Source organism: Podarcis melisellensis (genome assembly GCF_964234715.1).
Source record: "Podarcis melisellensis genome assembly, chromosome: 4".
Taxonomy (NCBI): Eukaryota; Metazoa; Chordata; class Lepidosauria; order Squamata; family Lacertidae; genus Podarcis; species Podarcis melisellensis.
In genome coordinates this window covers 8003984-8013682 of record NC_138531.1, presented here as the reverse complement: position 1 = coordinate 8013682, position 9699 = coordinate 8003984, and the positions used below count along the sequence as shown (strand labels likewise).

The 9699-nt window shown below is 40.2% G+C and overlaps 1 protein-coding gene across 1 annotated transcript in view; it reads right to left on the bottom strand.

Annotated features, from left to right (window-relative positions):
* Positions 1-3945: 3945 nt before the first annotated feature.
* LOC309367744 (uncharacterized protein) overlaps positions 3946-9699 on the bottom strand; it is a 32939-nt gene continuing 27185 nt past the window's right edge. The window contains exon 5 of the mRNA XM_081907360.1: positions 3946-4081. Within this exon, the coding sequence (XP_081763486.1) occupies positions 4070-4081 (12 nt within the window). The 3' untranslated portion in view covers positions 3946-4069. The remainder of the gene's footprint in view (positions 4082-9699) is intronic.

Below are 9699 nucleotides of genomic sequence, written 5' to 3'. Positions count from 1 at the left end.
AAGGTTTTCTAATGTGGTGATGCCATCTACTTTAATGTTTCAGATGTAGTTACAATACGTTCTCCACAACACTGAATTCAAACAAAAATTTACCGTACTACCTGAATTCACCATACTACCTGATCCCAATAATGTTTGTGTAGAAGTCACTCAAAGTAAGCTTGTTGGAATTTACTTCTGAGTAAACATGCATGTTTTCCCAGTAGTGATATATGGAAGTGAGAGCTGGACCATAAAGAGGGCTGACTGCTGAAGAATGGATGCTTTTGAATTATGGTGCTGGAGGAGACTCTTGAGAGTCCCGTGGACTGCAAGAAGATCAAACCTATCCATTCTGAAGGAAATCAGCCCTGGGTGCTCACTGGAAGGACAGATCCTGAAGCTGAGGCTCCAATACTTTGGCCACCTCATGAGAAGAGAAGACTCCCTGGAAAAGACCCTGATGCTGGGAAAGATTGAGGGCACAAGAAGAAGGGGACGACAGAGGATGAGATGGTTGGACAGTGTTCTCGAAGCCACAATCATGAGTTTGACCAAACTGTGGGAAGTAGTGGAGGACAGAGGTGCCTTGCGTGCTCTGGTCCATGAAGTCACAAAGAGTCAGACATGACTAAATGACTAAACAACAAACATGCATGTAAAGAATATGTGCTAGTTAAAGCTCAGAAATATCATTACGTAGACTCTGAGCAGAATAATGCAAATGTTTTCACCTATTCTGAATTCATTAGCTCTAATATGTTCTTCCATTGCCAGGTATCCATCAGTGTGGTGGCTCAAATTAATTTAGGATGAAAAATGCTTCTACCCAGACAGCAATGAATCCAAAACCTGTATCAATCTCTCCTCCTCTGATTTCTCCTCTATTAAAAGGAGGAAGCCTAATGAACTCTGTGTAATTAAAAGCTCTCACAGCTTGACAACAACTAAGTCCACCCCATTGCTACTTACAGAGCTTTTTGGAAAATGATCAACCTTGAGGTAAAAAAAAAAGAGAGAAGAAGACGAGGAGAGAAAGATGTTACTAAAACTACCAAGATCATAATTAAAGTTGCAGCCAGAACAACTGAGCACAATCGTTAATATGTGATACAAGTGAGAGAAACACTTTGCAGAGTCTGTTACTTGATGTAAGACCAAGTTCAAGCTATTGCTTTCAAGTTCTGATGTCTGCCTGCAGGGATGTATGTGTGTGTTTAAAAAAACTTTTATTTTCCTTGATTTATAAATAGACAACACCAAAACTCTTTCCAGAGGAAAAGATGGTTCTGTTGAGTGTAGTTTGGGAAGGTTTCTCTTGATAAATTATTTTAATGAGCTTTATAATGTGCAGTGTTTTAGAATGGTTTTTTTATTTTTAATACATAAAGTTTAAGAGAATGAGCTGTGAACCAGAACATCCCTTCTGCCACGAAACTCATTCAGTGGCCTTAAGCAATATTCTTATCAACTTCAGGCTACTATCAATTCCACCTTTTATCTGCAATATGGAAACAACAATAGTTTTAATGCACGAGGCAGAGTTTAGGTTAGTATCGTTGAGACAATATATATGAAAACACTGAATACTCCATAAAGCTAGATGATGGAATGAATTTTTATTATTATTATTGTTCCAACTGGTCCTTAGGTATTACATTTTATTGATGCCAGCTATGTAGCTACCTAATATTATGAACCTGTCATGGCACAAATATTTACAATTATCTGGATTATAGAATGAATTTGACCGGCTTATATTGCATGAGTGATTTATGAATTAAGTGCTACCCTCTTCCCCTAAATTCTCCATTGGCTCAGAAAGATTACAAAGTTGTTCTTAGTGTGTGGACTATATGAGGCAGGCTTTCTATCCTTCCGCATTTAAGGTGGCGGTTTTGAAATAGCCTAAAATGACACCTAACATGAACACATATCATGTGTTGGGCAATATATATCCCAGCCCCACTATATGTAGTGTAGCACATCCTTCAATCTGATTTGGGTATTCCATATCTCAGAACTTTTGCTTACCACTAAGCAGAGAGCTAATGTCATTTGTCTGGAATATAAAAAGCTGCTTTAGGTAAAACTCATCATTGTTAACAGTGGTTGATGGGCTCCTAACTGGCAATGTAGGGGACTGAACCCTAGGCATGCAAACCATGTGCTCTGCTACCACTGAACCATTGCCATTCCATATGAAAGCCAAGGAACCCTACAAATACAATTAAAACCCTTAGGCTCCTGTTCTGCCCTATGGTATAAAAGCATAAGAAAATAATTTCACAAGGCATTAGCCTGAATCCAAAGGTATATCATCATAACCCTTTAAGTATCTAATTCCTAATATTGTATTCCACCAAGACCAACACATTCAAATTGGAACACTCAATTACAAAGTGGAATATGCAATTCCATTAAATGAAAATCACTGCCATAGAGGCAGAAGCATGGAGTGTCTGGCAATCATAACAAGTTGCTCATTTCTACAGAACCACATGTGGTATTGGTTCTTTCGAAAGTAATATAGGGCAAAACAAAACAATTTTTGCACCCACATCAAATCTACCATCACGGCCATGCTTCTTTTAACAAAACTCTCTTAGAAATTCTGAAATCTTCACATTAACTAAAATTACTTAGAAACAGTGAACTGCCCCCCCCCCCCTCTGCCCGCCACTACAATAAATCGCAAAACACCAACAAATAAATAAATTCATCTGGATGCTTTCAAAGATGCAAGAGCTGCCTTAGATGGCAGGGATTAAAAAGTGTTTCTCAGCAGGTCATTCTCATATCTGATCATGGTGCAAAATAAAGACACTCAGGAGGGATGCAGTAAAGGACTCCCCATCAAATATGAGACTTTATTCTGCAGTACTTGGATGTCTGGGCTTGTAGCACAGCTACCTAATGATGGATCGCTGCCTGTTGCCTTCTGATTGCTATTTGATAGACCTCAACATGCACCCTTGCATTTCTCTCCATCTGCGTAATCACTGAAAGGGAGGAAGGCAGATCAGGCACCAGCAGATAATCAGGTAAGGAACTGGCCATGGTTCTGAAGGGCCCCTTACTGCCCGGGCCATACCACCATTTTCAGCAACAGACTGGGCTGCTGTTTTTGAACAGGAGCCAAGCTCAGTTCCCTTCTGTAGTGGTCACCTTCCAGTTTAAGTCACCAAAATGTAATGCCCCAGCTCCCATATCTGTAGTCCAGATAGGATTTACTAATACCTTGATATGTTAGATCACATTCAATTTTTGCCAGTGCACTAAGGAGAAGTTTGTTTCTTCTGTTCTTCATTTGTCTATTTACATTTTTAGAAACCACTTTCCCAACAATTTCCCAAAGTGTTTTTTTAAATAAAAATATACACAATTAAATAATCTATAATACAATTTTTATCATACCCCTGCCCCCAAACTTACCCCCCCACACAACCAGACTAGAAGAGATGTTAAAAGCAGCAGTAAAATTGCCAAGGGCATGTACAAAATTACACTAAAGAAGTTCACAACAGAATTAAGGTAACTTTTAGGTAAGACCCTCAAGTCAGTCTCTCTCTCTCTCTCTCTCTCTCTCTCTCTCTCTCTCTCTCTCTGTGTGTGTGTGTGTGTGTGCGCAAAATAAAAAAACAAAGAAAGACCTTAATACCGGTAATTTTCTAAATACAAATGATTGCGGGCCCTTTGGGTAATGGTGTTCCACGATGTGTGTGCTGCCACTGAAAAGACCCTGCTTCTGAGCAAGAAACATATTTCCAAACTAATGCTTCCAAGTTTTCATAAACATAATTCATTTTCAAACTATAAACTGTATTTTCCTATTTTTTAAAAAAGTAAAACTGTTTTGCAAGTGATATACTTGCCTAACTCAATGAAACAACAGGGCCCTATACAACAATAACATTTTAAAGATAATACTAAATGTTACAGTAATAATTAGCAGCCTTCACTATTGCATGTAATATTTATTTTTCCTAAGTTCTAACCTTACCCTTACTGCCCTTCAAAGAGTTTTGTTTCCTGAGCAGCTTTTGTTTGCACAATTAAGTTCACAAATATTCCAGAATCCCGGCTCTACTCATGCAATGACCTGTAACATTACAGAAGATTGAGTAAAATATGGGGGCAAGAATGAATAAACATTCTCTGCAATTATAGGACAGTAAATGGACCGTTGCTGATCAGTATTATGGCTATGTGAATTTCCAAAGTGTTTCATTTGATAGGTTTGCTAGAATGTCCATCAGATAAATACCTTGGGTGCACAAACAGCATTTGTTCAAGGAGTCCCCGAAGCACTGACTCACTATATATAAAACAAAAGCAGCAAAAACCATTTGAAAATTGTCCTTGTGCGAAGAAGAACAGCTATTTGGACAGTTACAAAAACGATCAGCATTTATATAGCACTTTAGAATCTTTAGTTCATTCACATGGGCTGCCTCATGGCAATCCTTTGTTGTTGTTGTTTAGTCGTGTCCGACTCTTCGTGACCCCATGGACCAGAGCACGCCAGGCACTTCTGTCTCCTGCAGTTTGGTCAAACTCATGCTGGTAGCTCCAAGAACACTATCCAACCATCTCGTCCTCTGTCGTCCCCTTCTCCTTGTGCCCTCCATCTTTCCCAACATCAGGGTCTTTTCCAGGGAGTCTTCTCTTCTCATGAGGTGGCCAAAGTATTGGAGCCTCAGCTTCAGGATCTGTCCTTCCAGTGAGCACTCAGGGCTGATTTCCTTAAGAATGGATAGGTTTGATCTTCTTGCAGTCCATGGGACTCTCAAGAGTCTCCTCCAGCACCATAATTACATGGTAATCCTTACAAACAACCCTATTAAGATAGGTGAGTCTGTTTCTCCTTGTGTTGCAGGTGAGGGACTGAGATAGCATGACTTTCTGAGAGAGAGTGACTTGATTAAGGCTTGCTAGGGAGTTCACAGAGGAGAGGAGACCTGAAGCATGGATGTGCTGTTTCACAGGAGGCTCTTAGCAAATTGTGCCTGGGGAGCAGCCAGCACTCCTATCAATGAACACTGGCACCTAAGATGTATGGAGCCCCCTTGGGTGGGTGAGCCTCACTGCCACACCTTCCAGAGGAAGAAGGCAGGCAAGTGAGTGAGAAAAGGCATCTCTTTTCCACCATTGCCTGCCCTGTGACGTCAAGGAGACAAAAGGATGGCAAGGAAGAGGGCAGAGGTTGCCTCTCCCCAAATCTAGAGCTGGCCCTGTTCCAACAAAGCAGGTCTCTTTCTTCAAGGAGCCTTGCTTGTTATTTAGGACATTCCTAGTTATGTGGCCATTCTGGAGAAATACAGCTTGTATAGAAATGATGGCAAATCTATTCTAAGGCTTCCCTCAGGGTATCTGGAATCAATCCTGCAACTGATTTTCAAAGGGGTAGAATATGAATTGGTTTTGAGTTTCCAGACATGCTTTATTTTCAAGGCTAGGTTTTGAATTTGTTTACTTGTTCATTCTCAGGTGTTTTTTTACAGTGTTATATAGCTAACTACACTAAAAGGTCAAACTAAAGGGCCTAACTGCACAACACTAAATGTAATGCTGCCATCAGTGTTTTGTTTTAATAATTACTAGGAAGTGGAGGAAACTTTATCAAGCCCACAGCAGGCAGAGAAATGTTATTCCTCTTTTGTCACCAGCCACGATTTCCATGGAAATTGCCCCCACACTGCAGCTAGCGAAAGGGAAAAAGGTCCCATTAGGTGCCAATGCAGCACCTATCCACCACCATTACTAAATTAATCCCCTCAAAACTCAGATCATCAGCAATGAACTTACTCCATATGTTGCAGTATCTAGCTGTTTAAGATCGTTATATCTGCTCTAATGAATTATTCTACCTGTTGTTATAATAGATTTATTCCAATATAAGAAGTACTCTTTATTCTCAAGAATAGGCTAGGAAGGAAGGCTATAATTATTTTTGTAGCAAGGGTTTGGATCTGAACTGATCAGTTGGTATCACATACCTGGCAGGCCATAAATAATTACAGCAACCTAATTTTGCCCGATAGGATGTTCTGTATTAAAGAAAGCAGGGTGCCCAACAATTGCATGGACTATTGTTGGGGCCGTCAATATGGTGCCCATCACCTCTCATGGAACTCCCAAGATTTCCTGCCCCACCTGATTGTTTCTAAATAGGGTAGTATTTCTCTCTGTGTATATTTTTATACGCTGACCTTCAGGAGAAAAACTCCAGTTTTCAGCTACCCAGCCTTTTAACTTTCTTCTCCCCAGAATCTCTCTCTATGCTCCAACACCACCTACGTCTGTCCCAGGGTCAAACTGGAACTCCTATGGACAATGGCTATGCCTCCACCCTGGCCCTCTGGTTAGGGCTGGTATTACAAAGCGTATCTTAGTGGGAACAGCTGAGTTAGGTGAAGCCCACCCATCTCACCTATCCAGGTCTCAGCAACACATGCTGTTGGCTACATTTCTCTGTTAGCATTTATTTATGTATTTATTTAATTTTATTTATATAGCACCTTTATGTTACAAAAAGGCTTTAAAAAGCCCGTTTCATCATCATTTTATCAATATTTTGTTATATGTATCTCAATTTCAATTAATGAGTTAAAGTCATTCCCACATTATCTGCATATAGTTTAATTTTCTCACTTTTTATTGATTAGAGCTATTTTATTTTTATTTTTTCTTGATTGCTCACGCCAGCAAAATGGCAGATTAGGAAGGATGCACTGAAGTAATGATGCTTTGTTCTACATGAATCTTTACTTTTTCAGCAGGGAAAATAATAGGAAAAAGTTATTGGGGTATGCCTGTTGTTTTACAACTTCATTTTGGCCAAATGGCTTACCCCATCATTGCCTAATTCTGATACTTCATTTCATTCAATAGTTCTTCAATAGTCCTTCTGAGTGGAACAACAACTATGATTATAGCAAGCAATTCTGCCTTGTTATCAAGAATAATGCCTATCCTCCTAAGTAAATTGTTTTGTCTCTAAGATAATACTTATTGCAATCTATCCTTTTATCCATGTATGATTTTCCAAAACAGCTTACTATTCATATTTATAATATGGGTTAGTTAATTTGGAAGCCTACAAGTTAATCCTTTTTGCTGGTGTAATATTTTCCTCCCACTCCTTTATATCTAATTAATCAAAATGAATTTGTGAAAGCTCGGACAACCCGCAATTACTTGATTCTGAACTGCAATCATGTTTACAACATTCAGCACTGCCTTCTCATCCACCCTTGCCCATTCACCTAGCATCACGGTTCTCCCTTGGGTCTCAAGCCCAAAGCAACTCTACCTACAATGGCATTACCAACTGCTTTGTTCTTTCTCTTCTCCCCCTCCAATGAGTTCAGGTTACAAGCACAGTGATTCTACCCATTGCACCACCAGGCTGACTGAGGAGGACCTGTTCCCCCCGCCCTGAAAAGTCCTTCCATTGTGCCACATAACATGCTCCCCACCCCCAGAGAGATGAACTTGGTGTCATTTAGGTACCATGGAAACACCAGTTTCTTGTGATGTTTATAATGCTGCTAATTACTGTTTGGATTTTATTTTTAAATTGTTGTACGAATAACCCCATTTTCCTACTTATTTTGTTTTTAGTGTTTGTTTGATATATATATATCAAATATATATATATTAGTATATATTTGTGTAAAAGTCAGTTAGAAATGTTTTAGGGAAATATGTAAGAAGCAAATGTACTAATTTTCAAAATAGTTTTTTGTTTTGTTTCATTGTGTTTGGTCTTGAATAACAGTTTTAAAACATGGACCCTAAATAGTAGAGTAAAATACTTCTTTTTGGATCCCCTTTATTGACGTTTTGATGACTCCCTAGTGAATCACTCGCCCGCTTTCGGCCTTTTTGTTAAAAGTTTTGTTATTGTATGTTGGTGGACTCCTAGAAAGGGTTTCTATGGCTGCAGTGCTATACACAAGTCCCTGGGAGAGAGTCCCATTGAACTCAGTAGGCCATGCCGGAGTAGACATGTATAGGGCTCTTTAAAAGACACATGTGGGCATCAAGTACAAACCTGCCAGTTCATATTCTGTGAAGCCCTCCGTGTACTGCTGATAACAGGTTGTAAGAAAGTATTACACCAGTAGCAGTTGGTGGGTCACATTCCCCCTGGCTCAAGTCATCAATAGGATAACAAAAGTTGCTTCGGGACAAAAGTATGTCTGAAACCACAATGAAATGGATCTAGAACATGAGGACATCGCCTGAACAACCTGTGTGTGTACCCCATGTGGAAGCCAATACTGTGGGGTGGGTGTAGAGAAGTCACAATACAGTGACATTACATTGTTATGTTATGTTATGTTTTATGTTATGTTATGTTATGTTATGTTGTTATGGAGTAGGGTTGAATCCCTTCATAGATCCAAGCTTTTCATAGAAGGATCTTGAAATAATGAAGGAATGGGTTTCTGTGTAGCAAGTTTAAAACTGACTCAAACCTCCCCTTTTTGTTCTTTTAAAAGAGAGCACTTTTAAATGTGTAAAACTTGAGCTGTTGAGCAAAAACTTAAACAAGCTCTCTCCTTTATCAGTCATGGCAAGGGATGGCCTTGGCTCTCTAGGGGAACAAAGAAAACACGTCAGAACTTTATCTTATGTGCTGACCACAAAATACGCGCAGACCGATGTCTGGGAAAAACGCCAAAAGCGTGTTCCCGGAGATGATGACCTCGTCCCAGATAAGAGTAGGAAGAGGAAGATCATTTTATGGTCAGAAGTACAGGAAGGAAGATCCTTTTATGGTTGAGAGTACCAGAGCAGGAAGGAAATCAACCCTGAGTGCTCACTGGAAGGACAGATTGTGAAGCTGAGGCTCCAGTACTTTGGCCACCTCATGAGAAGAGAAGACTCCCTGGTGAAGACCCTGATGTTGGGAAAGATGGAGGGCACAAGGAGAAGGGGGCGACAGAGGACGAGATGGTTGGATAGTGTTTTCGAGGATACCAGCATGAGTTTGACCAAACTGCGGGAGGCAGTAGAGGACAGAGGTGCCTGGCGTTCTCTGGTCCATGGGGTCACGAAGAGTCGGACACGACTAAACGACTAAACAACAACAACAAAAACCAGAGCAGGAACATATGTGATGTCAACCTGCGTACATAGGCCGACGTGGTTGGGCTACTGGGGGAGGAGTGAGAGGGCGCCTGGAGGATATATATACTGCATGAAACTTGTCATTTCTTTGGACTTGCTGTGGACTTGATCACGCAGGTGCCTTCTGCTATCCAGAGAGCAGAATAAACTCTTTCTTTGAACCAACTCAGTGTCATTTGACTTCCTTCCTCCTGTCCCGGAGCAACGCAGACCCAATCGGTGAACTCCAATAAGGCTACAATAATAACTACTCAAACTACATTTAGTCTTGTTCTTGACCTAAAAAAAAACCTTTTTATACTTTTTGCAGAAAATATTATTTTCCTTTCTCTGTTCCCTTAACTTTTTACTCAAGCAACCGACCAACTGATATCCATAATTTGCCATGGAATAATTCCTAAACCTGCCTTGTGCAGAGGGCAGTCTGTGTTTGCCTCATACTTGGTGGCTGCAGCAGAAGATATTCATGAGAACTGGTGAAGGTTCCTCATTTTATAAGCACAGTGACACTTCTTAGTTTTGGCAGCGGCTGAGACAAGTTTGAGGATGACATTCTATTCAGAAGATAGATAGCGATGA